The sequence below is a fragment of the Lagopus muta genome, chromosome 6 (assembly GCF_023343835.1).
Source record: "Lagopus muta isolate bLagMut1 chromosome 6, bLagMut1 primary, whole genome shotgun sequence".
NCBI lineage: Eukaryota > Metazoa > Chordata > Aves > Galliformes > Phasianidae > Lagopus > Lagopus muta.
Window position 1 is genome coordinate 44,958,160 of NC_064438.1, and position 24,660 is coordinate 44,982,819.

General features: G+C 41.6%; 2 protein-coding genes across 8 annotated transcripts in view; one reads left to right on the forward strand and one right to left on the reverse strand.

The window, feature by feature from the left end:
- Positions 1 to 4,494, reverse strand: part of BTBD7 (BTB domain containing 7) — a 50,857-nt gene extending 46,363 nt beyond the window's left edge. For both annotated transcript variants that reach the window (XM_048948215.1, XM_048948214.1), the window contains exon 1: positions 4,366 to 4,494. The gene's annotated coding sequence lies outside the window, so the exon portion shown is untranslated. The remainder of the gene's footprint in view (positions 1 to 4,365) is intronic.
- Positions 4,495 to 4,567: 73 nt separating this feature from the next.
- LOC125694665 (uncharacterized) lies at positions 4,568 to 24,414 on the forward strand. Of its 6 annotated transcripts, none has more exons than XM_048948218.1 (5): positions 4,568 to 4,592; positions 7,253 to 7,383; positions 22,121 to 22,259; positions 23,206 to 23,334; positions 24,113 to 24,414. In XM_048948218.1, the coding sequence occupies exons 2-5, from the start codon at positions 7,317 to 7,319 to the stop codon at positions 24,141 to 24,143; spliced, it is 366 nt and encodes a 121-aa protein (XP_048804175.1). In that variant the 5' UTR covers positions 4,568 to 4,592; positions 7,253 to 7,316; the 3' UTR covers positions 24,144 to 24,414. The 6 variants fall into 6 exon arrangements, 3 of the variants coding, with proteins under 3 accessions (XP_048804175.1, XP_048804173.1, XP_048804174.1); XM_048948216.1 differs by lacking the exon at positions 4,568 to 4,592 and adding an exon at positions 4,635 to 4,947; XM_048948217.1 differs by lacking the exon at positions 4,568 to 4,592 and adding an exon at positions 4,635 to 4,911.
- Positions 24,415 to 24,660: the final 246 nt, after the last annotated feature.

Below are 24,660 nucleotides of genomic sequence, written 5' to 3' on the forward strand. Positions count from 1 at the left end.
GTTTATAACATCATACAGTGTTGTCAGTCCAGTACAGCTAAGAAAAGCAAAGAAGCACAGATAAAATATCCCATCCTTCATATACAGGAACAACTGAACAGTTTAGTACAAACACTATACAGAATACAAAGTGAGAACCCAGACAATATTTGTGCACAGAGATCAAACAGGACTTACCAACCAAACGGACACATGGATAACAGCTAGTGTTTGAATGTCGAATTTGAAAAACAAAACAAGATCTCCTGAAAATACTTCTGAAACTTAAGAAACCAATCTGGAAAAACATTACCCTTGACTGTCACCTATCCAATTTTCCCCTCTACACTCATCATACTAAGGGCTGTTTCTACCTAATCAGGTTTGACTGCTGTTAAAATATATTGGATGCTAGACCACTCTGGTAAAACATGGTAATTCCTATTTTCCATTTAGAGAAACAATTTAAATCTACAGACATCAGGAAAACTTCAGCAGGCTGAGATCTGAAAGCTCACAAGTTCCACAAGCTGTTGAAGTACGCAGTTAGCACTGTGTGGCGTAATGTTCTACAGCAGTTGCACACATGAAGTAAGCAAACTGGATTTAAATCCGAGTATCTAGTTACACACGTACTTCAACCCAGCATGCTTCAGGCACAGTCCCGCTACCACATGGCCTACCTGGCCTCGCCTCTGTACCATGGAAGCAAGCAAGCTTTCCACAGAAATATGATGCCCCAGATCTAGGGCCTTATCTAAAGTTGTTCTGTGTTCTAGTCGTTTATTTTTCAGATATCAATTTCAGAACGAAGCCATGTAAACAGCTTCACCAATGCAGCTGAAGAGACTGCCGGAAGCAGGAAAAAGCAGCTGTGGACAAATGTTTGAGCTAAACATCTACCTAAAACCTCACACACATCCCAATAAAACAAGAGAGTGCTCTGCTCTAGTCCCCAGGACAAGAAATTGAGAACATACAGATCACCTTGGTTCCAGGTAACATCTCTGACATGAGCACCTAATGCCAGAACACTGGAAATGAATACAAAACAGAAACAACAACAACAAAAAAGACAGGAAATAACATATAGAAAATGATGTGCAGAAGCTGTGCAGAACTTCAGACTGTAAGCTATAAAATATCTTGTTGGGATGCTCAGAACTTTTCACTATGGATGCATGTTGCTCATTCTTTAAGTAGAGTACAATATGCTGCCTTTGCAGGCAGCTGTTTGAATATAATTCAGTGGAGCTGTCATTTCTGAACACATTCAGGCTTCAGGCATTCAACTCCTTTCCATCCATTTTTCTTCTTGCCCATTTCTACTCTCACCAAGACAGGGCTGACACTGTCTACATAAAACACTTCATATCTCCTAGCACCCATTCATTATGCAGAAGACATCATTACAACTGGCATCCTGCTTGGGAGACGTGCAGGACAGACTAAATAGGCACAAAAACTAAGACCAGCGAACTTTGCATCTGCAGTCCCTTCATACTATAGTTTAGGCACATTGGTAAGCAACAAAGGACATAATCCTCTAAAAATCTATAGTTGCTTCTATTCAAAGATACATTGATAAGCCTCATTCTTGAAAGAGCTTGGGTAATGAAACCGAGATATAGTAATTATATGACTCACTGGAAACTTAGATGTGAACAAGGATTCCCAGCCTGCACTAGAAGTCTGTACAACAGGTTTTCTAGTCTTGTTGTTTGAGAAAGTGGTGCAAGTCAGAGATCTAGTAATAGATACAAAAATTAATGTAAATGTGTTCAGAAATGCAAAAACAGCAATTAAGATGGAACCTAGAAGTTTTCTATCAGGATTTGCCACAAGAGCACTCATTTTTTTTTTCGGTAGTAAGAACACTTATTTCTTCTTCAGAAGATGGACTGCACGTGGTTCACATTATCCCATGTGGGACGTCCATAGGATGTTATGCCTTTTTGATTCTGCAAGGCAGCTACAGTTACCTCTGTCATCACTGTGGGGCTATCAGAACACATCTGCTTTTTCTTATACATGATCCAATACACCAGGACCACACGCTAGTACAGCACCAGGGTTAGCTAGCATCACTCATCCTGCTACAGCCATGCACAGGACCACATAGAAGCTACCACAGCACCAGCGCAACCTGCAAAGGAGGACAGAGGAAGCCACCATCCAAGCCAACAGGTTAGTTACCATCAGTAACTATCAGACAGGTGTAAACCTGATACCAGGTATGCAGCAACTTGAAAAGCCTCTTTCAAAGCCAAGCTCCCTGTTTTGTTAGTCTATTCATCAAGCTCTGACAGCTCCACTGAATTATATTCAAACAGCTGCCTGCAAAGGCAGCATATTGTACTCTACTTAAAGAATGAGCAACATGCCTCCATAATGAAAAGTTCTGAGCATCCCAACAAGATATTTTATAGCAGGAGAAAAAAAAAAAAATTAAAAAAAATGCAATGACAAGTTCACACAAGTCTTCCAGGAGCACTTATAAAAATAATTCTTTCATGTATGACTCTTTGCAAATAAGTCAATGCCAACTATAAGCATTACAACACTACTGTATCCATGACTCAGCAGGGAATCTAGAAGCCCGAAGAAAGCTCCCCTCACATTATTAGGACAAAAGGATTTTAAGAAACCAGCAGTTACAATAATGCCACAAAAAGCTAACCAAGATGACTCATGTATGTGCTCCTTGTATGCTTAAACACACAAAATTAGATCAGAGAATCAAGCCCATTCATATACTGGCTAAGGTTGAAAGCAAGAAAAACAATGGTTAGGCACAGCTGAGCCAAAACACAAAGTATTCAATACTTTCTTCCCCCTTACCTACAAAGAACAGACACTGGTTGTACATTCTATGAGAAACATTCACCTCCATTTCTGAGATGACCTGAATGCAGTTCAGCTGTGGAAGTCTAACTAACCTGAACAAAAACAGACAGCAATTGGCAGCTTAATACCGTAACATAAGAATCAAGCCGTGTTCACCAAGACACAGATTCACACGTAAGAATGAACTGATGTGAAGTTTATACAAAGTTACTTGGTGCAACAAAGTAGCAAGTTCTTACAAAGATCGCTTACACTGCCATTGATCGACTAAGTGAAGTTATTCCGTGAAGGGGGAGAACATCAGGAGCCATACCTTTACAGTACATTATCTTCATTTTAAACTATACAGTCAACAGAGCCTGCATACTACTAAATAACAGACACTTGTTCCACACCCAAGAGGAGAGCAGGAAGAAGGAAACATGCTTTCTTAAATCAAAAGGCTCCAGTAGAGAGGGATCAGAACAGGAATCCCCTTCCTCCCAGAAAGCAGCATACTAACACAGAGAAATAGAGAATGTGGTGTAAGGTTCACTCTGAAGCAATAAAGATGACTCAGAAGAATAGTTCTCCTCGACATCTTTCAGACAGTGCCGGTGAAGCTTTAAGTCATTGAGCTACTCAGTGCCTCAAAGTTACAACCACTGAAATTTTTACACTCAAGATTCTACTTTTATTTCCCCCTATTCTAAAAGGGAGCAGAGCATGCAATATGTGCTAAAACCTGAACTGACCACATCTCAACGGTGCATCTGCCAAATGCTTCAGATGCGTGCATTACATTACACTGGCTTGGAGCAAATCCTCAAGCAACGCTGCATTCTCAGGGCAAAATTCTCACACAAAGTAAATGCGTAAATCATGGCCTCAATGAGCACTTTGTGACCTTTCCGCTGTATTTCACATTAGCTCTTCACTTGCGTGTCCTCTTTCACCCGATGCCTCAAAAGACACGTTAGGGACGAACAAGTGGAGGCACGAAACCACACAGGTCCCTATCCCACTCGCAGGAGGAATATTCCAGAGGCACAGCGCGCTGAGCCCCCAAGTTTCCTCAGGAACAACACAGGGACGGGAGCGGTACGCGAAGGGCTGAGCCAAGCGAGGCAGCGGAGAAACCCCGGCGCGGGTCCGGGAGCCGCTGTGGCACGGCTGCCGCCGGACCGAGTTCCGCACTCCAACCCCGCGGGGCCCGAACCCATACGGCGGCGGCAGCGCCGCTCAGGAGCGGCCTTAGGGCCGGAACCCCGCGCTCCGGTCCCGTGCTACTCGCGGGCCGAGCCCGCCCTGCTCGCTAGCTCGCACAGCTACAAGAAAGGCCGCTTCCCCCACGGCGAAGACCCCGCGGGCCCGCACAGCGCGACGAGGCAGCCTCGGGGAAAGCCCGACAGCGGCCGGAGCGCGGCGCTACGTCCCGGCCCCGGGAGCCCCACTGGGGGGTGGTCGGCGATCTCACCTCCTGTCCTCCCCCACCGTGACACCGAGCTCGGCCCTCCTCCCTGCCCGCCTACCCCCGCGCGGCTCCCCGCGGCGCCTCACCTCCGGCAGCCGTCCGCAGCCGCCATCCTCCCCGCTCAGCGCCACCCGCTCCCTCCCGGCCTCGCTCCGGCCGTCGCCATTTTGATTCAGAGCCCCTGCCTCGGCCGGGCAGGGGGAGCGGGCACGGCGCACGCGCGGCAGCGCTGCGGAGCCAGGGCCACGTGGTCCGCGGTAGGGGTGGGGTTGGGGGGCAGCGCCTGGGTAGGACGGTCGTGGCGGCAGGGTGGGTGAGGAGCTGTTAGCCTGCGCTTGCCCTGTTGTGGCTGTGGTGCAGGGGGAAAGCGGAGGGCGGCGATGCCTCGTGCTACTCTCTGCTGACGGGGATGCTACGTGTGGGGCGTGAAGGCCCGCGCAAAACCACCAGAAGGCGTTATTTGGAGAGCGCTCGCGGGTTCCGTTCAGCTCCTGCTTCTGGTCGTGACTTGGCACGCGGCAGAATGGAGCGTGGTGGGCCTTGGTGCTGTGATGGGGAGCAGCGGTCCGGCCTGGGAGACGCGTTTCGTTCCTGCTAGCAGCCCTTTCCCCGCTTCTGCAGACGTAGCTTGGGTTGGTTGGCGGGTTTTGTGTGTTGGTCGTACCCAGGTACACTGGTGGAGGTGGTTTATCAGCATGCGTTCTTTGTCCTCGAGACTTCCTTGTATAAGTGCTGCTTGTATAAGTGTGAGCTTTGCTCTTCGTGCTTCCAAACTGCTGTGAGCTCATTACAGGCAGACCACAGATTCCAGCTTTATTGTTCGTGCTTAAGCGCATTGTAATCCAGAAATAAACGTGTGCTGCTTTTCCTCTTCTTTCCTCCTCCCAGCGTTGTGAATTAGCATTTCACACACCTGAGTAACAGTAAGTGTTAGTAGTGAAAGGGTTTGTGGCTTTTCTCCACCACACTTGCTACTTTTTCTTGGGAGAAAGGTGCACATGAACTGTTGTGTTCAAAATATATCAGCTGTTCTTCCTGTAAGATCACTGTTTTCTGAATCAGAGAAAGTGACTAATAATACATGCCACAGATTTATTAGAGTAAGAAACCACTTAAGTAAATCAAATCACTTTTGCTCTCTAGAACAACTCAGTACCATACTTCTGTATATGGGAGGGTCTGAGATAACAGTTGCATGTATGGGTCAAAAATCTGATTAATTCTCATGGCTGATAATATTCAGCAAGCTGGAAGCCACACCTGTAATCATTCTTGGTTGATAAGGGCAAGCTCTGGATGATTGCATGCCCTCCTGCCTTTACTGGTGTTCCATTTCTGAAGTGGAACCTTCCTCCCACTTGGCATCTCTCTGTCCTCCAACCACTCTGTACTTAGCTTTCCTAAATGCAGCAGACTTCCCTAACTACTAGTTTGCATAACATTCCAGGCTGCCAAATGGCTTACCAAGAAGCTAAATAAAAAAAAAGCAACCACAACTTCTGATACACTTGGCCATGCTGAAGACTGTTCTCTGACTGGATTCCATTCAAAAAAATGGAGGAGAATCAGTTAGTTGGGCCAGTGGATGTTATCTTGCTCTCCTTGATTGTTTAACCATCTTAGTTAATTATGTGTTGTCTGATACACTAGTATCTGAGAAACACAGCTTTTGACTTCTCTATCCTGACAGCACCAGAGGGAGTTGGAATTTTTTATAGTACCAATTTGATAGATAAAATTCACACTGTTACGCTTGTATATGTTCAGAGGAGAGTATATCCTGCATGCCATGTCTGTGGTTGCCATTGTTCCATTGTTGTCTGAAGAGCAAATAAAACTCACTGGCAGGCAGGGCTCAGTTTCTTCCAGCTATTTCCTGCTAGAGCCTTCTCTTCAATTCTTTTTCTTAAGCCTGCCCTAACCCACTTTCCCATTTCCTGCTGTTTGGTACCACAGTACTGAGTACCACTTAGCACTCAGTGCTTAACTTAGTTCTGTTCCGCAGTGGTTGGATTCCTGTAGAATTGTGGCACATGATCATATTCTTTTCTGTTCATATATTTGGTTTTAGTATTTGCTGATCAATTTATCATTTGAGTCCTTGTAAATGCTACAGTTACAGAAAAGGCTTCATTTGTTTTAATCACCAAAGTGAAGCAACTGAGAGATACAGATCGATAGGAAACTAAACTGCAATAGTTTTAGGGCACGTGGAATTGCTACTTATATCTGTGAGACAATGTTTCTCAAGGTTATCCATTATTTATAATATCTGTTAAAATTTTCACAGTGCTTTACAGAAATCAGCACAGAAGTAAGAACTAATTTAGGTTAGGATAGTAGGTCAAAAAGCTTTTGGACTGAAGGGATGCAACAAACCAGCTTGGTTTTCATGAGAGGTGAATGAGTTAGGATTTGTTGCCAAAGATCTATAACTAGATAAAAAATCCATTTTTCCTTATAGCAAGTAGCAAGCCTGGCTCATAATCTTACAAATAGTGAAAATCAAAATGGAAAGGAAAGAAAACTTGCAGGCTGAATGCTTGCTTTGCTGGCATTTTTTATTATTCTAATATAAAAAAACCCACAGTGTAGTCAAAATGGCTGGTTAGATTAGAGTGCAAGATCTTGCTCTGTGGTGATTATCCTTGCTAAAGTTAGCCTCCTTGCTTACGTCTCAGCAATAAACGATGTGTTGGTTAACAAGTTGGGGAGGCATCTGGCAGGTTGGAAGTGAAGAAGACCACCTTCTGCTTTTGCTTCAGACTTTTTAAAGCACTGAGGTCACCCCTTGCCTGCAGTGCAGTGTCTTTGTCTCTGGAGGACTGTGTGGTCTCCTGCAGTAGGCAACTGTGAAGCAGGCCAAAAGTAAGCTGACCAGATCCCTCTGCCATGGGAGAGGGATCAAAACACTGAGATCCAAATCTTGCTGTGGAAGAGTGGGAAATGGAAAGTAATTGATTTTATTTGCAGGTAAATATGTTTTCTGAGATGAGAGTGGAAGAGTTTCACACCATCTGCCAAACACCCCCAGAGCATGTGCATATTGCACACTCATCACTTCTCCGATCACATAATTATAATCTTCACAAGTGCTCTCAGAAGTAAGTTGATTTTCAATTTTCTTTATGATTGAGAGATGTTCATATTATCTGATTTAATATAATTTCTTAATGTCCTAATAAGCAAAATCTCATGCATGCCTTAAATATCATCAGATGACTTCTTCTCTTTAAACAAACAAGCAGAGATTTAGATACTGTCTGAGCTATTCAGCAGTTCTCAATCCCTCAGCTCATGTTAGGTGATGTAATGCTTTATTCATTCTTTTGCAAGGTCTTCTGTGAAATACTTGGTGATGGAAATCACTGTACGTGCACATTACATTCATTACATTTTATCTCCAAAATCAAGAATGTTGATTGGAAAAAATTGATAATGTGCCACCACTTGTTAAAAATAAAAGCAACCCAAATGTCTGTTGTGGTTCATTTACTCTTCATTTGCACTAGGAAACTCAAGCTTTGAAATGCCTCCTGGACATTTGTCAGAGTTTACTGAAGAGGAAACAGTTGGCAAAAAAAATAAAATAGTTCATCTCCACTGATTCATTTCTTGTCCGTGGTTCATTTCCTAGACTTTTGGATGCTTCATTCTCTTTTCATTCCAAATGTGCATGTCTACTGATTATTGTTATTAATGATATATTTGTATTGCTGTGTTGTGTGGGTGCCTAATCAAACCCGGGGTTCCACAAAGCTGGATGGCAGGCCAAACTTAGGTTCCAGTACATGCTCTAGAGAATTTGCAAATGAACTGGAAGGTATGATTGTACAGTGTACAGAAATACTCTTGCAAACCACTGATAGAACTGGATGTGATAATTTTCAGTGAGAGCTGAGGTCACACCCCACATTGCAGAAATTATAGCTGATTGCCTAACACAGAAATATTGCCAGCTGTGTTACTTAGAGAATGCAATTTTGTTTTGCTGTAAGCAACACCTTTTTATTCACGACCTTCTGAAGTGTGACTACTGAGTATTACAGATCAAGTCCTTAAGGTCCAATTTATCACGACTTTTTCCAGTGTTGCTATACCGATTTCAATTTTATGGTGCACAGGGCAGTAAATCAAAGCTAAAGAAAAAGAATGGTTTTAGTGCTATCTGTTTATTGCTGTATAATTCACAATAACTGCATCCTCAAGGGCTGAAGAATAGATTGGCGATTGATGCTTATTATGCTAAGCAAGCTTCATTTTGTCAGTGATAAATGATGAGATTCTACAAATTTATAGTATGGATTATTACTAGCTCTTTAATTTTATTTTTTTTCCCGTTTTCTTTCTTACTATCTGAGCATTTATCAATACTTACTTTAAAATTTCCTAGAAGGGTATTCACCATACACTCATTGCTCATATATATCATCCCACAGCCTCTCACTAAAAAGATTTCAGTTGATAGGCAACACACAATAATTGTATTTCTACAATCAGTGATGCAGAGCAAGAGCTGTGCTGCCCTGCATGAAATGATGGCATGGAAGCACAGCAGTGATGGCACTTCGTGCTTTCTGCTCATCCTGGATTTACCAGGTCTTTACACAGAGATGAGGAAAGCCAAGCGTTCTGGCAAGGAGAACAGAGAAAGGGAGGCAAGAGCAGTGGATTTTGGTTGCTGCTAGCAAGAGAGAAGGAGACTGCTGTGGGGCAGTTATGGGACTGCCACATAACATTGGAACTCTGTCTTTTCTGAAATGAAGCAAATTCCCCATCAGCTGTAGATGGGGAAAGCTAGGGGGTACAGAGCTACCCTGCATCTCTGAGAGGCCTGGTGAGTTTGATGAGGTAAAATAGTGGCATCCAAACTATCAGCGTGGCAGAAGTGGTAAATAGGCCCTCTCTGGGACAGGTGGCAGAAAATAAGGGTATAACACAGGTCTTTGAAGAGGTACAAGGAAAACACGTGACATTAGACCCCTTTGTTGGCATGGAGAGGCCTGGGGACAGCAGTCTTTGTGGGATAACCCAACACCTCAGGAAATGGAAACAAGGCTGATGGTGATCTGTGCCAGTAGAACAGACCTCACCAAATGACTTGTCTGCAAAACCAGCACACTGACGGTGCTGCAAAACCCATGGCCGTTACATTTAAGGGAACACAAACTGATGTTGGAAGCTACAACTGAGGCCTCAAAGCACAAAAAATTAATTGTTTAGCCTGTGTGACATTTATACAGCTAACCTGTGCCCACGCACGAGGAAAATCTCTAACTCTTTGATCACCAAGGCATGTCCTAACAGGAAAATTCTCTTGTAAATCAAACGTCATTTGAATTGAACCTTAGTTGGGTCCTTAAAACAATTTTAATATGTGTGCAGTTTGTTTGTACTGATGGTACCTTAACACAGACATTTTGGCGAGGGTATAATCAGCTGCTCTGTGGCTGCATTCCTTGGTAATACTCTTTGCAGTTTGTCAGAGGAGAGAAAGATGCCAAACCCAAACTGCTACTGATGAACTCAATTGCTTGTTTTGGCTGCAGATGTCTGCATGACTAGTCTTTTCCTGCCACTCTGTACTTTATCAAATGATGGCATTTATTCCACAGGATTCATTTTTGTGAGCTGTACGCACAATGTGGGAGGAACACTGACTGAGCAGTCACTCAATGTATTGATCTCTCCCCATAGTTCAGTGTGTGGCAATGTTCCAACTTTACTGCACACTCTTCAACCCCTGCTTTGAATTCAGTTATCAGCTTCCTCTTTGTGAAAGCTAAATGCTTCATATGCACTAGTGAATTTTTCAAAAACAGTTGTTAAGTCCACCCTGTAGGTTAGGAAGTGAGGCATAGGGTTATTCAGGTGGAGAACCTGCGAATAGTTGGGGTCCAGCTAAGACATGCAAGATCTTGCAGGTACTTACCAGTATTGTAGCACTTGCTGTGTTCAGTTTATATTTCCCATTCATTCACTTGCAGCTGTGGTCTGCCCTTTTGCAAATTTGGCAGCAAACTTTCAAATCAAGCACTCAGAACACGGGGAGCAAACAGCTGACCACAGCTTATGAAAAGTTTAAGTGATCACCTCATTATGTTGTTATAATCCTTTGGCAGAGGCAAGATTGGATTCCCAGACCTGTACTTAACTATGAGATGGTTCTTTCTGTTCCTGGAATTTCTTGCCTTGTACCACCTGCACCTTCCAAGTTCTGCAATATGCTGAGCAAAGATCAACATGTGGACATTTTTTTCTTATGTACAGCCCCGACTTACACCCAGAACAGGTCTCTTCTATAAGCTACCTGTCTGGTTAGACCCTATGACCCAGCTGGATCTGGATGGCACATAGTAAAGAGTTGCCTATGTTAAAAATAAATAATCATGGGAATCTAGGTGCAGCTTTTGAAGTTATACAGCATCAGCTGAATACAAAGCACAGGCTGGAATTTGTGCTTAACATATGGATAAACTAACTGACCAGGAAGTTCATGCTAGAAAGATGATAGTAGGCGAATACGTGATGCAGTGTGGAAGAAATGATGACGTGTATGTGAAGTCTGTTCTTTGGATTCAAGCTGATGCAATTATAGCCCTAGTGAGATGTTGTTTGATCAATGATGGACCAGTGTTGCAAAGTTATTATTACTGCTTTCTCTACTGCCTTAGCAACAAAACCTGGATCGTGAAGGTAGTGTCAAGCTGTGTTCTGTCTGGACAAGATAGAGAGAGTCTGGTTTCTGAAAAAGATGTAGTGTTAGAAACAAATTGAAACAATCTGTCATCATCAGTGAAAGGGCAACACTAACAATACTTTTAGATGCTGGCAGCCTTTGGAGTGAGAGTGAGAGCAGCACACAAAGTAGTTAGTGCTCAGGAGAGACAGCCATGAAAGAAGCAGTCCTTGTAATGGAGAACTCCAGCCATTCCTAAGGAGAGTTGAGCACTCTGAAGGATCACTCACAATCAGCAAAATTTTCCTTGTGCCACATCTAAATCTCCCTTTCTACTCTTTGTTCTGTCAGCAGTGGGCACAGGGGATAGATCATTCCCTCAGTTTCTGTGCCTGCTTTCATGGGATGAGTCTTGGAAGATAGTTACCTTCTGCCTCAGTTCTTTTTTTTTTTTTTTTTTTTTTTTTGGATGAACAGTCCTGATTTCTTCAATGGTGATGGTGGATTCATTCACTATAGATGTGTTCTGTAGTTCTTGATCATTCTCCTCACATGTTTTTGTTGTCTCCCTGTTTAGTTCGCACCTTTCTTGAAGTAGATTCCTGAACTGAAAGCCACACTGTAGCACAAGTGTTACCATTACCATGTACTCATGTACTGGTGGTGATTCCTACAAGTACTCTACAGATGATGCGTTTCTGTTTAAATCTCAATACCTTTTCCTCCAGCTAACCATCATTAGTTTCTTGTTTAGTGCATCTCGCACACTGTCTTCTGCAAAATACTTTTTTTTTTTTTTTTTAGTTGTGTTTTGTTCTATTGGTTATCCTCAATATTCTGTCCTTTGCTGTTTGTTTGTATTCCCTCTTGTTTATGCTGAATTGCCTGTGACTGAAGCAAGTTGCCTTCTTGTTACATGTATCCCCCTGTCTTGCTCTATTTTGCTACTGCGCCATTCATACTTTCCTCAGAAAAGGTACCAACTTTCTGAGATTCCTTTTCCTCTTAGGCATATTTTCCATAGGATCCCTGAGTAGACTGATCTTTGGGAAAGCTGAATTAATTAACTTTATTTTACTGTTCTTCCTTTTCTTCATGAAAAACAGGAACACATTTCATAGTCTCATCCACCTTTCCGCCCAACATTCTCAACTTGTTCCTTCCTGCTTCCTGGAATGAAATGGAAGAATGAGCTCCCTTGTAGTTGTATTCTTAATAAACACATCACTAATGCATTCCAAGACTTAGTTGGACAATCTGTTCAGTATCTTTTTTGTCTACTGTATGTGCAGATGGCAAAGTCTCTGTTATTTCCAAATGTGGAGCTTTGGCTGATTCTGTTAGTTGCTCTTAAAAATCTTTGTTCACATGATCTTTCCTTCTTAGTGTCCCTGTGACACCACTCTTGTCCATTTTTCCTTTGTGATCATTGCCTGTCTGTTAGCATTCTGATAACACAGTAACTCTCAGCTGTGCTAATTGAGCTGTAAGTGGGCTATTGTATTTAATAATATCCTACAATTTCTCATTTATTTTCTGTGCTTCTTGCACTAATGTATGAATATTTGGAGTGTTCAGGGAATTAACTGACTGAACAATCCTTCTTCTGATACTTTAACTGAAGCAAGGGTACTGTCTCCCATTCTGCCCAAGATTAATAGAACACCTATCCAATAATTTGTAGAAAATTGTTCCAGTTCTCTTGGTTCTCAGAGAACCAAGGTCCCTCTGAAGCTACAATTTAAGCAGATGAATACACATCTAAGATATATTTCTCACTTCCTTGACCTGAATTAATAACTGGAAAAATAAAGAAAACTACAAGCTGAATCCCCTACTGCCTCACTCCCGCTCTTTGCACTTTGCAATTGTATCTATCCACTCAGACTTTCTCCTAGCACTATTGTTGGTTGAAGAGTGTGAGGAAAGAATCATTGAACTGGCAAGGATCTGCCTTCTCTTTCCAGGAGTTTGAAAGCACTCCTCTTGGGAGATCAGGACAGGACACTGTGGGTCTGACCAGTGGAGGAGAAGTCACTGTCACTTTTTGTTTCCTCCCTGATTGTTGTGTGTCTGTCATCTTTTGAGGATCGCAGTTTTCCTTTCTTCACTGTCAGTGCTAAATCCTTGCTTGCTGCCTAGAGCCTAGTTCTCTGACCTCAAATGCATCTGGCATCTTAGAAGAGCAGCTAACTCATCCCAGCTGATGATGCCTCTGCACATTACTGCAGCTGGCCAGTTTTCCTCATTATGCTGCATTTTTGAAGGAGAATTTGAGAACAAAAATAAATTAATTAGAAATTCCTGTTCTGAGGTACTCTACAACTACACAAGAAAGGAGAAAGCTATGAGGCATTGGCTGAGGATTTTTGCTTCAGAAGACCTCCGACTGTGATTGTCCCAAGGTGCTACAGACCAGTGTTTTATTTCAGGACAGCAGTGATGCTGATGCTGCCAGGGAGATCTATAATCCCACACTGAGCCATAAGACAATGCAAGAATAGGCAAAATGTTATTAACAGGTTTTTATTAATAATTAACAGCTCATGAAAACTGATGACTTCTACTGTGAGACTCAAGTTAACACCAAAACTGGGAGCAAAGTTTCCTCTTAGTAGAGAAAAAGGAGAAAAAGTAGATAGAATACCACACAAATATTGACGCTTTTCATTCTGTTGCCACTTTTCAGTACAAAGATGAGACCTGAGAAGGTCACATATGAACTTCTGTATGCTGTAGCGGGGTCCTATTGTCTTCATGGGATGGCTCTTGGCTATGAGAAACTGTATCACCAAGTTGCCACAGCCATGGATTAGAATTTGCTGTACTGATGTGCCTGTATACATAGAATATATAGCATGTGCATGTCATATGCAAAGCATTCAGGCTGGCAGGAATTAAAACAATTACTTAAATAAGGTTGTTGCCTTGGAAGCCCCTTCTAAATAATTTTAAGTTGTGTCAGACGTAGTTCTATGTTGACTGACCATTCAAGAGCCTTAGGATATATGGTATTAGAACAGATCTACCAGATGAAGTTGACCCTGAATGCAGCAAACTTAAGTGGATAGAACCTTACAGTAGTTCAAATTAATAACTGGCTTAAAGTCTGGTTCTGCTTATGTTTCAAGCTTTTGACTCCACCTCACTTTTGCCTTTGAAGTTAACATTCAGTGCATGCTGATCTTTGTTTTCTCTCAAGCACTTTCATCCTCTGCCCTAAGCCATCCCAAGTACATGGGAGGAGAATTGTGCAAAAGACTTTTTTCAAATCCTTTCTTAAAATTAACTTTTGCTATAAATCTCAACAATGGCATCCTGTTACTGCTTGCTGTGCTGCATGTGGCGGTTTCCTCGCTCCTCCGCAGTTTTCCCATCATATGTACATGTATTGTTGCCTCAGCCTTTCCTGTAAAAAAAGAAAGAAAAAAAAAAAAAAGAAAAAAAAAAAGGATCCTGATGCACCAAAAGATGTTACCTTGATGAGAATGGTTTTGCTTGGAGCTAGTTTTTTCTAGGAGCTTCTATTGCAAGTGGTGTTTTGGGGTAGGTCTCTCAGGTTCTCTTGGACAGTGACTCCACCAATTATTGGAGAACAGAAAGGAATTGATGTCAATTTCTGATAATTTTCCCACTTGGTGTCCGATTCTCTCTTCACTTTTTAGAGAGTTGTTTTATTTGGTTTCTTTAGACTATAGTGTAGCACATGTACTGGTTTGTATAGATAACTTATAGTGTGACATAATATCTATTGGTGGTTCAGGCCCTGCTGAATTAAACCTGTTCTCTAGAGAGTTTGGTCTAGGGTTAGGCACTGTATTTCTTTGCTGCACAAAAGAGGCATGCCCTTACATTCCTTTGGGCAGAATTCACCTTCAATCTGTAATTCTTTGTGACCAAACTTTGGACATTAAAATGAGCATTGCAGGGAAAAGACAAAAATGCTAAAGATCACCTAGAGAAACTGATGACCTGGCTCTGTACGGCGTCTTAGAATAGTGTCTTAGAATCAATCCCCAGAACTGAGCATGGCAATTACTTTGTGATGCGTATTTACAACAGAAGAGTAAGCCAAAAAGTTATGTACTGTGGGGGATCTGATGGAAAAAAAAGAAACAGTAAGTGCAGTGATTTTAAAAGCAAGAACAGCACTTTTATCCAAATTGGACAAATAAGAGTATTAAGCCCTGCTTACTGTTGCAAGAGTGCCTCTGACTAATGACTACCAGCCGTAGGGATCAGTGTTTTTTCTTGTCCAAAATACAATTTGTTGAGCAGTCATACCATGAGCTGTCTCCTTTCTCTGTCTGCGTTGGCCCTGTGCCACTGTCTTCAGTTGTACAATGTCAGCTCATACCAGCTGAGGCTCCAGACCATCATCTGCTTATTCATCAGATTCCAAGGAAAAATATAAATAATACTTAGCTCTCTTACAGTTCCCTACAGAAAAGTGGAGGAGTCTCATCTCCATTTAAATAGGAAATAAAAGTGTATAAAATCTTGAAATTTTAGTGATGAAAAACTGGTTTTGTTCCTCTGAAACAGATGTAACATTGTCACTGATTGGTAGATATAGGATAAATGCCCAGATTGAAATGAATGTCCTTCATTAAAAGTAGAATATTTCTCCAGAGGAATTTCAATCCTTTTGAAGAATTTAATTGCTTCTACCAGTTTTAGCAATGTATTGATTAACTTTGTGATAGTAAAGAGAGGTAGAAGTTTGGGTCCTTAATGTATACAAAAATATCTGATGGAAGGGCTTACAAAATATTCAGCCTTCTTCAAAACTAGTTTCTTTTTACTTGAAACAGCTATAGCCTGAAAAAGAAAACAGCATCTATTGTAATTACCTCTCCTGACCCAGCAGCCACATTCACACTCCTGCCTGTGAGACTTGCTGCCAGTTCCTCAGTGCCCTCGAGACCAGTCTTATAGCACCAGATTATCCCTAGGATCAGACTTTGAATTGGAATTTTGCTGGCATTCAGGTGTACCAAGGCAGAGGGAGGAATACTAGACATCAAGTCATCTCTGTATTCCAGCTTTTCCTCCAGGTGACTGTATGACCTGACCTCCCAGAACAAACATGCTGTATGTGTATGTCAGAAAAAGTATAGCAAAGAATATTTCTGTCTCTGGTTGCAGGAAGGTTTATGTTGCTTTTCATGCTACTTGTGAGGTTGGGAAAAAAAATCTTTTCCTTTCGGAGAAAGAGCAAAGTCACTATATACCCAAACAGATTTAGGTGTGAGTCTGCTTTATGTTGTGCAATGATTTAGTGCCATCTACAGTGGGAAATGGGTCTTGAAGACCAAAAACTATCAGAGGTTCAAGTTGCAAGGAAAGCAAAGCTGTGTAAGCAAAAAATTACCTTAGGATTATTAAACAAAGACAATATAAAAAGCTAGATGATGATCAAGCATTAGAGCAGCCTGCCGAGGAAAGTGGTGCAGATGTCATCCCTGCAGGTATTCAAGGGATGTGTGGATGTGGCACCAAGGAACACGATTTAGTGATGGGACTCTGTAGGCCTGGATCCTGTCTAAGCACTGCTCAGCAACAACTGAAATATTGGTATGTCATCAACACTCCTTTTGTCAAACATTCAAAACAGAGCACTGCAGCAGTGATTGTGAACAAAATTAGCCCTAAACCCTGCCCAAACCAGTACACAATTTTAATGAACTTTAGGCAACAACATACAAAACTTTCTTTGTGTTTATATACTGTAATCACTAGGACTTACCTAGGAGGAGACAACTAGGCCCTTACTAGCTTTGTGGAGTTTTTCTTGTTAGTGCATTCATTCAAAACTTGCAAGTATGTTGCCCATTTTAAAATGCTTTGCTCTTGATTTAAGTGTATGACATCTTACTGCCCTTAAGATATCCATCAAGGAGGTTCTCTCAAACATGCTTTCCTCTCTGTTACCTCTTATCTTCTATGCTCTGTGAAAGTTATTATTCTCTATATGATGATAAACTGAGTAATTCAGTTCTTTCTTCCTTTGTGAGGGAGAAAGGCTCACAGTGAGAGGACTGATCCTAGTTGCTCCTCAGCCTGTGTATGTCATGAGTGCAATTTGGGATGTGGAATTAATTTCTGACAACTGGTGATGAACTCATCCTAAACACTTAGATTTCGGTGGTCGGGCTCTGAATCACAGCAAGGGCAGCTTCACAATTTCTGTAGTACTTGGATGTCGAAGAGAAAAGTCTGACAGTAGTCTTTTTGAGACACTAACACAGAATGACCTCTCCATATGCCATTAGTTGTATTCCTCAAATCAAATGGATTTGAGAATAGGAACCAAAGCAGTGGGCTCTGATGTCAAGGTCCCTCACTGCCTTCCTCTACCTTTCATGTTCTCTCCTCCTCAGCATTTACAACTCTCTGCATCCAGAGCCATTGTTTCTTTATGTGAGTAACACCTGCATCATTCTCATGATAATATGGTGGCAAAATCAACTGCATATTTTCTCTCTGTATGTACATACATATACACTTACTGTTTCTCTCTTTCTTTCCTTCCTTCTTTTTAAATTCCAAGTGTAATGATGAATTGAGTGTTATTTAGAGTGCTTTGGAAATGCTCTTGAACAAGGTATATTTTGGATTGTGCAGCATCTGATTCCAGCACCTGGTCCCTTTCTTTCACACACCCTTGTAATTCAGGAACAACCAAATTTAATGAGCTCTTCTAGTTAAAAACTGGGATGAGCCTCAGCTCTACAGACCCCAGGTGGCAGTATCGGCACTGAAAAGCCCAGGTCGTGGCTTGAAGAGATCCAGGTGATCCACGTGTAGTGGCATTATGGGCTCAAGTTGCACCAGGGGAGATTCATATTGGATGTTAGGAAGTACTTCTTTGAGAGAGTGGTCAGGTGCTGGAGCAGGCTGCCTGGGGAGGTGGTGGAATCACAGACCCTGGAGGTGTTCAAGGAATGTTTAGATGTTGTACTGAGGGACATGGTTTAGTGGGAAATATTGGTGAAATGTGGATTGTTGGACTGGATAACCTTAGAGAACTTTTCCAACCTTGGTGAGTCTATGTTTCTATGATTCTATGTTTAGGTAGAGTGGGAATCAGTGTGGCCAAGTAACATTGCTGCATTCGTAAAAACATTTTCAGCATTTTTCCCAGAAGACTTTCTAAGAGCCTCTGTGGATCAAACAAGAGTTTCAACATATCTCAGAATGAAAAGGTCATGAATTTATGTTAAAATGCATCTAGACTGAATCTTGCCTAGAAATAGACTTCAGAATAGTTCCTATTTGCAAGCTGGAGCATGTGTTGTTCTGTATTGAAGAAGTAACTAAGAGGAAAAACACAAACTCCTCTATATTCTTATTCTTCTTTTTACTGATCTGCAATTTATGCAAAAAAAAAAAAAGAAAAAAAAAAAGAGTATTGTTGGCAGCAGACACATTTATAAGTATCAAATGTATTACATTTCATTGAGGTTAGATGTTATATGGAGTGTCTTAGTAGTAGAAATAGAACTGATTTGGTTCCATTTACAAAACTTGCAGTAAGAAAGTTGAAGCCTTAGAATTTGGCCCTGCTGTAATTTTTCTCATTAAATCAAACTAAAGCAAGCAAATAAAAACCATCAAAAATCCCAACATAACTATGATTACTTCTATTTAAAATTGGATTTTCAAGTTTCATCATTTAATCAGTTCTACTGATTAAATACCACTCACCATGAATACAACTGTTCTAAATTTACATTGCTGTAAAACACCTTTTTTGACTTCCTCTGTTTTTTGAAGCATTTTTAATATTTTATCATAGCAATAGTTCAGGAACTAGGCCAGTGCAATTGAAATGTTTTCATCTGTGAAATAGCAAAGACAGAAATAGGATTTCAAATGCAGTAGCAAGGATTTTATTTAGGAGAATCTTAATAAAGATCGATAAACCAGAAAAAAAAATACTAAAATGAATTAAGAAATCTCTCTCCAATGAGGTCATTGTACATATTTTGCAAGTAGTGGAAAACCTGCCATCCTGAAGATTGGTGATAAGAAGTCCTGAAGACTACTTTTTCAGTTAAATATCAACATGGGTTGTAATTCTGCACCAGTTTAATAAGGCACTATTGAAAGGGGTGGTAATGCGTTGTGATTGCACACTACAGTGATTTGATTGCCCATGAAAGTTGCAGGGAGAAGGGACAGTTTGGAAGGTGTTTGTGCTGAGTTTAGCTCAGAATGATCATTTTCTGGCTCCTTCATAGGGTTTACCACTAAGGTTGGAGAATCTAGTTGGTCCTCTGTGTCATGATTTCCTATAAGCAAAAATAAATCTTCATTCTCTTTGAAATAAGGATTTCAGTTTCAATGTCTAAGGCAGTTAAAAATTATCTGTGCAGCAGGTTTTCTTCCCTCAAGTGATATTCTGAAACTGAGTACAGTAGAAAATACAAATAAGCATTAACATCCTGCACACCTGCTTCAGTTTTCTAAAATAGAATAAACACTGGGCTTCATGCTGACGTAAAACTGTTCAAACAGCTTTATGCAGTTATCTGCAGCTTTCCACAAGTAGCAGAGGAAGGAGAAGGTGAACTACAGCACCACAGGATTAGTTCTGTACTGTGGGTATCTCGTGGAAGTGCTTTGATGGGACACTGTTGGGTATGGTACCACCTGTGCTCTGACCTCCCAGCTGCCTGTCAGGAAATGGTCCTGGTTGTGAATGTGTAAGAAAGAACCTCAATAACTTGGACTTGAATGATCCCAATGGTTGCAGTCTAAGGAACAAATACTCTTTAAATACGAAAAGAACAAAGGAGCTGTCCTATGGGACCAGAAAAATAGAAATATGTTTTTAAGTTAATAGAGAAGAGGGCTGCTGGATAATCAGAGCCAGCCAGAAGAGCCTGAAAGTCCTCCTGCTCCTGAAGGTAGAAATAACAAACTTAGGATTGGCAAGAGGCTCTGCAAACCTAAGTATATTGTGGGAAAACTCAGTTCAAAAGCTGCATGTATGTGCTATATGGAAATCTGGCAATGCAAGCAGATTACAGGTGAGCCTGGAGCACTATGCAGCCAATGAGACTTAGAGCAATTGAAAAGGGGAAGGGCCAGTTCTGAACCAAGAGTCTTTTTCAGGGAAAGTGGAGTCCTTTTTAGGGAAAGCCTGTTACGTGCTATCCACTGCTATGTAAAAACGTACAACTGCTAGGGTGCAGCACTGTGGTGTGCAAAGGTCTACAGTAGTGGTAAGATTGGCTTGGATTGTACAGCTGAGCAGTCTGAAGGTTAGCTAGAGAAATGGGATTGTCTCATTTTCTAGTGAACCTTCAGAGATCCGGAAAACAATTGCGAAGTCTGGTAAGGTCAAGTAATTCTGGTGAGGTTTGTGCAGGTAGATAGCTGGAAGATGAAAGGAGTTTATTTAGCCTCTTATCACAGCTACAGACAAAAGTACACTTTCCATGTGGAAAATGTGAATGCCAAACAAGTAGAAGAACCTGACAACCACTATTTTAAAAAGCTCAAGAGTATATACCTAGCGCAGCATATTCATGTTACAGGGAATGGCTCAGGAGTTTTGATTGATTTGGGCTATTTGTTGCGTGTTTCTCTGATATCACCACAGCTTTTGAGTGCAATTTGGTCTTTTGCTCCCTAGTTACTTTACACATGCCTCTCAGATATTTATTTATAGACAAATTCTCTACCTGTTTTGCTCAGGTAAGACATTCAGTGAATGGGGAGGATTTACAGGAATAAAATCTTTTGTCTCTTCCTCCATAAAATTAAGCAAGCAAATGTACTGAGATAACAAAACCCCAGAACTGACAATATTCACACCAGCCGTGTCTGCTCAATCAGGGATCCAGTATTGTTTGTTTGTGTAGACTGCCAACTCTTTGCTCTTCACACCTTGCTAACATATTCTGCATGTTGTCAAAAAACTCAAGCTGAGGCTCTCACCACCACCACCGCGCTGCTGGCTGCCTTGGAAGTGAGTTCTGAGGATATATTTTGGTGAAAACCTGGAGAAGGATGACAGTTGTCTGCTGTAAGCTTTGGAAATTGAAGGCAAAAGGAAGAACAGAAGAAATTCGTAAACTGTATTTAGTCAAATGAATAGAGAATCTAACGCATTGCACACTTACTAAACTGAATGAAAATTTCCATGTCTGCATGTAGGAGACAGATTTCATCTATAAAAAATAGTTGGAATAGAAATAGTACACTGTAGCAGAGAGGAGAGTTATTTGCTTTTGTGCCTCTCAGCCTCTGCATGTAAAAGGAGCACATTTTACACAGATGTGCTTAGACTGCTGAATGCTTGATTGCTGCTGGTGAAAGCTGACCAGTTATACACCAGCTCCAGCTGCAAGCCAAGTTGCCAAATTAGCACAGATCTGGGCTAACAGCTCCTCAGCTCTGGTCTAGTGCTACCACCATGACTCTGAGAGCACAGTGGGCATGTATCCCTGCACAGCCACTACTCAAACAGCCCCTGTGAGTAATGCTGGAGGCATTGTTTCTTTCCTACTTTCCACTCTGTCACTCACGCTGACAGGTGCTGGGCCTGGGCAGGTGGCTGCATCAGGCAGGTGATCTTTTTCTGCTGTGGAAGCCTGGTAGCCCAGTAGGCTGCTCGGCTGCACCTGGACCAGCAACATTTTGGGTAGGATGTGGAGGAAGGTATTGTACTCTTCAGTGGGGACAGGGACTGGTCTTTGTTGGTCAGACTGAAGGTGATAAATGAATGACAAGCGTGAGTACATAGGAATTTCAGAGCATATAGTTTTCTGTGCAAATAACCTCAGTGACTATGGGAAAAAGGAGGATGTTAAGGTCTTCATGGACCTGAAAACCAGCATTTCTCCCCATTTTGTGCAGCAGCAGTAGCTGGCAGACACCTCCCCATCACTAAGCTGTAGGAGGTGCCTGCATGATCTGGAGTGTTTCCCTCCCACCCAGCAGCACACACACACTGCTGCTGCTGACCACAGGGCACCTGCTGCCTGTTGCAGTCTGGCTTATGTTGGTGCTTTATGCATCTAATTTAAAGGTAAGGTGCTTGACTGTCAAGTGGGACTGAACACTATTCAGCATCCTACAGACTTTGAGCAGTAGAAAATAGGAAAGGGCTGTGAAGCTTCTCACAGCAGTAGTTGTTTCCTTCCTAGGATTCCCCACGCTGCTTTCTGGGATAAAGCAATGGTCCGGGCAGTGCACCACACATCTCTGCTCTTCCGCCTCAGGCCTGCCCGTTGGAGTGGCCACAGCATCCACAGCTCTCCACCAGAGGGGAAAGTGGGACCGGTGGTAAGTGCCTTGTGCTCTCACTTCTTTTCTTCACACATAGCTTGAGCTAAGGCTCAGTCTTTTCTGAAGAGCTTCCTCTTGCTGCTCTTTTCTGTGAGGACAACATAGGTTTTGTTCAGACCTGCCCCACACCCTTACTAGAAACCCAGAATCTTCCCAGGGACTTCTCTACACTCACAAAATATCTCCTTTCACCACCTCCTGGACAGCAAGTTCCGTTCTGGGAGAATGGGGATGCTCTCACTGCATCCTACTGAGAGACGTGTGACAAAACCCCGTCTCTGTGGAGAGCTCATTTACAGCTCTCTAGCTGTAGGTGTTCCTGCTCATTGCAGTGGATTTGGACTAGATGACCTTTAAAGTCCCTTCCAACTAAAACTGTGATTCTATAATTTTCTTTATGAGCCTTGATTATGCTCTCCAGCAGAAGTACCCTGAGACTACTGAAGACATTTAATTAATTATTAAATCTTCAGCAGCAACTTTCTGCTCTACTATATAATCTCCCAGTGCTAGTAGGTGCCCAGAGTTCTCATATATGACTGGTAGAAAGCTATGCCACAGGAACTATCAAGCAAATAGTATTGCTTCAATAAAGATAATGTGCATAAAAAGCCCAATAAGTAGGCACAAAATGTATCACCTCTGTAGGAAAATGGAAGATCTGACACCTCTTATGAATGCTTTTAATTGCGCCCTGTGTATGTGTGCTTGTGCAAGGTGTGGAATAAACAATTTTTTTTCAACTGACACAGATTACTATGCTTCTAGTTCAAACATACAAATTAATCCTCTGTGGATTATTTTTCCTCTGCAATCATCGCATCTGTGGAAATATAGATGCAGAAGTTCAATAATATCCCATAATTTGGTTGGCAATAGACTGCTTACCCTGGAAGAACTCCAGTTTGTTTAGCTTTATTTAACTGTATTTCTTTTCACTTAGGAGACAATCATTGGATTCTCAGCATTTTCACTGGCAGTTCTTGGACCAGCTGGATGGATCCTGTACCACCTTCCAAGCTATAAAATGGAATAAAAAACATCCCTCTGAAATTAAGATCTGGAAGCTGCGGTAAGCTGTAATACACCTGACTTGGAATCTCTTGAAGGGGAGAATACAGGGACTTGAGGGCCTGTTTTAAACAAATTGACTGAAAAATGAGTTCAAGTTCTATGTGTTGCCTCTGAATGAAAAATAAAGAAGGTCCACATAGAGAATATGACTAAATCTCCCATTCTGCAAAACTGTGCATTCACACACTGTGATTTGTCCTGTGGGACAGAAAGCTGTATACATTTGCAGATACTGTAGATGTAGATCTTGATGTTAAAGGTGCACTGAGACAAAGTAGTGGTGAGTCCATTCTTCTGCTTAACAGACAAGAGAAAATACAAAAGAATGATGTTTATAGTACTTTCATTTATATTCATCTCAAACAGAAGCTCTAAGAGTTTAAGACAGTTTTCTTGAAAGTTTTATCTCTGACCTTTAGATGTATTCTTTTGGTGTCCCCTGCCCTATTTAATTTGCTACCATGATAAATATTTTTCTATTGGTAATGATTGTCAAATGCAGGAATTCATTTTCAATTTGTACATTTAAATTTGTGATATTTGAAAGATTTTGCCACACTTGCTGTTTAAAATGATTAAAATGATAAATAGTTTGAAATCTAGACTATGTTTCAAATAAACATAATAAGTAGGATCTGTTATGTCATGTTGTGTTATAAAGGAATAATGGTTTCATGTCTGCTTTGAAAAAAAATTTGTGATGTTAACCTTTTGCGATGTCTGAAATTTAACAAGATGTGAAAGTGGTGTCTTTTTTTTCCTCCCCAAACCTGTAGCTTTGTCAGTGAATCCAGCATCTTGATCTGAGGCCCAGATATGCATTTGGAAACTTTCCTACAGATTTTAATGAGTTTTGGATAAGGGCCTATCCAGGGAAAAATCCATGCCAGAAACTGAAGTGAATCCGGGCGAGCGCTCTGCGAAACACTGCTCTTGCATGCCATGAATATATCCACTGACATCAATTAGGCTGTTCTGCAGAATCTTTTGTAAAAAAGCATTTTGAACATTTCTGTGTGCCTGCCTGTCCTGCACCCAATTTTGTCCTCCATGTCTCACCTGGTAATAGCTAAATAAATCAGTAAGACACATCATCTTTCAGCTGCTGTAGTCGTCTCTTTTTATTATGGTAATGAATAGTGAGTTTGCCTGGTTGTAATGAGTAATGAGTGTGAGTGACATGGGAGAATTGCACTGAATGAGATGTGATAAAAAGGTCATCCAGTGTATCACATCTGGCAGTATAAGTACGTGGGGATGTTTATATTGAAGCAGGAAGGATTTTTAGAACCTCCTTACCTAAAGGACTGCTTGAAATATAAGT

Bases quoted from the DNA above. Each gene is read 5' to 3' on its own strand.
- LOC125694665 (XM_048948216.1), top strand. From the start codon at position 4,831: ATGGGGAGCAGCGGTCCGGCCTGGGAGACGCGTTTCGTTCCTGCTAGC. The intron at 4,948-7,252 runs GTACACTGGTGG...TTTTATTTGCAG, and splicing joins TGTGTGTTGGTCGTACCCAG to GTAAATATGTTTTCTGAGAT. The intron at 22,260-23,205 runs GTAAGTGCCTTG...CTTTTCACTTAG, and splicing joins AGGGGAAAGTGGGACCGGTG to GAGACAATCATTGGATTCTC.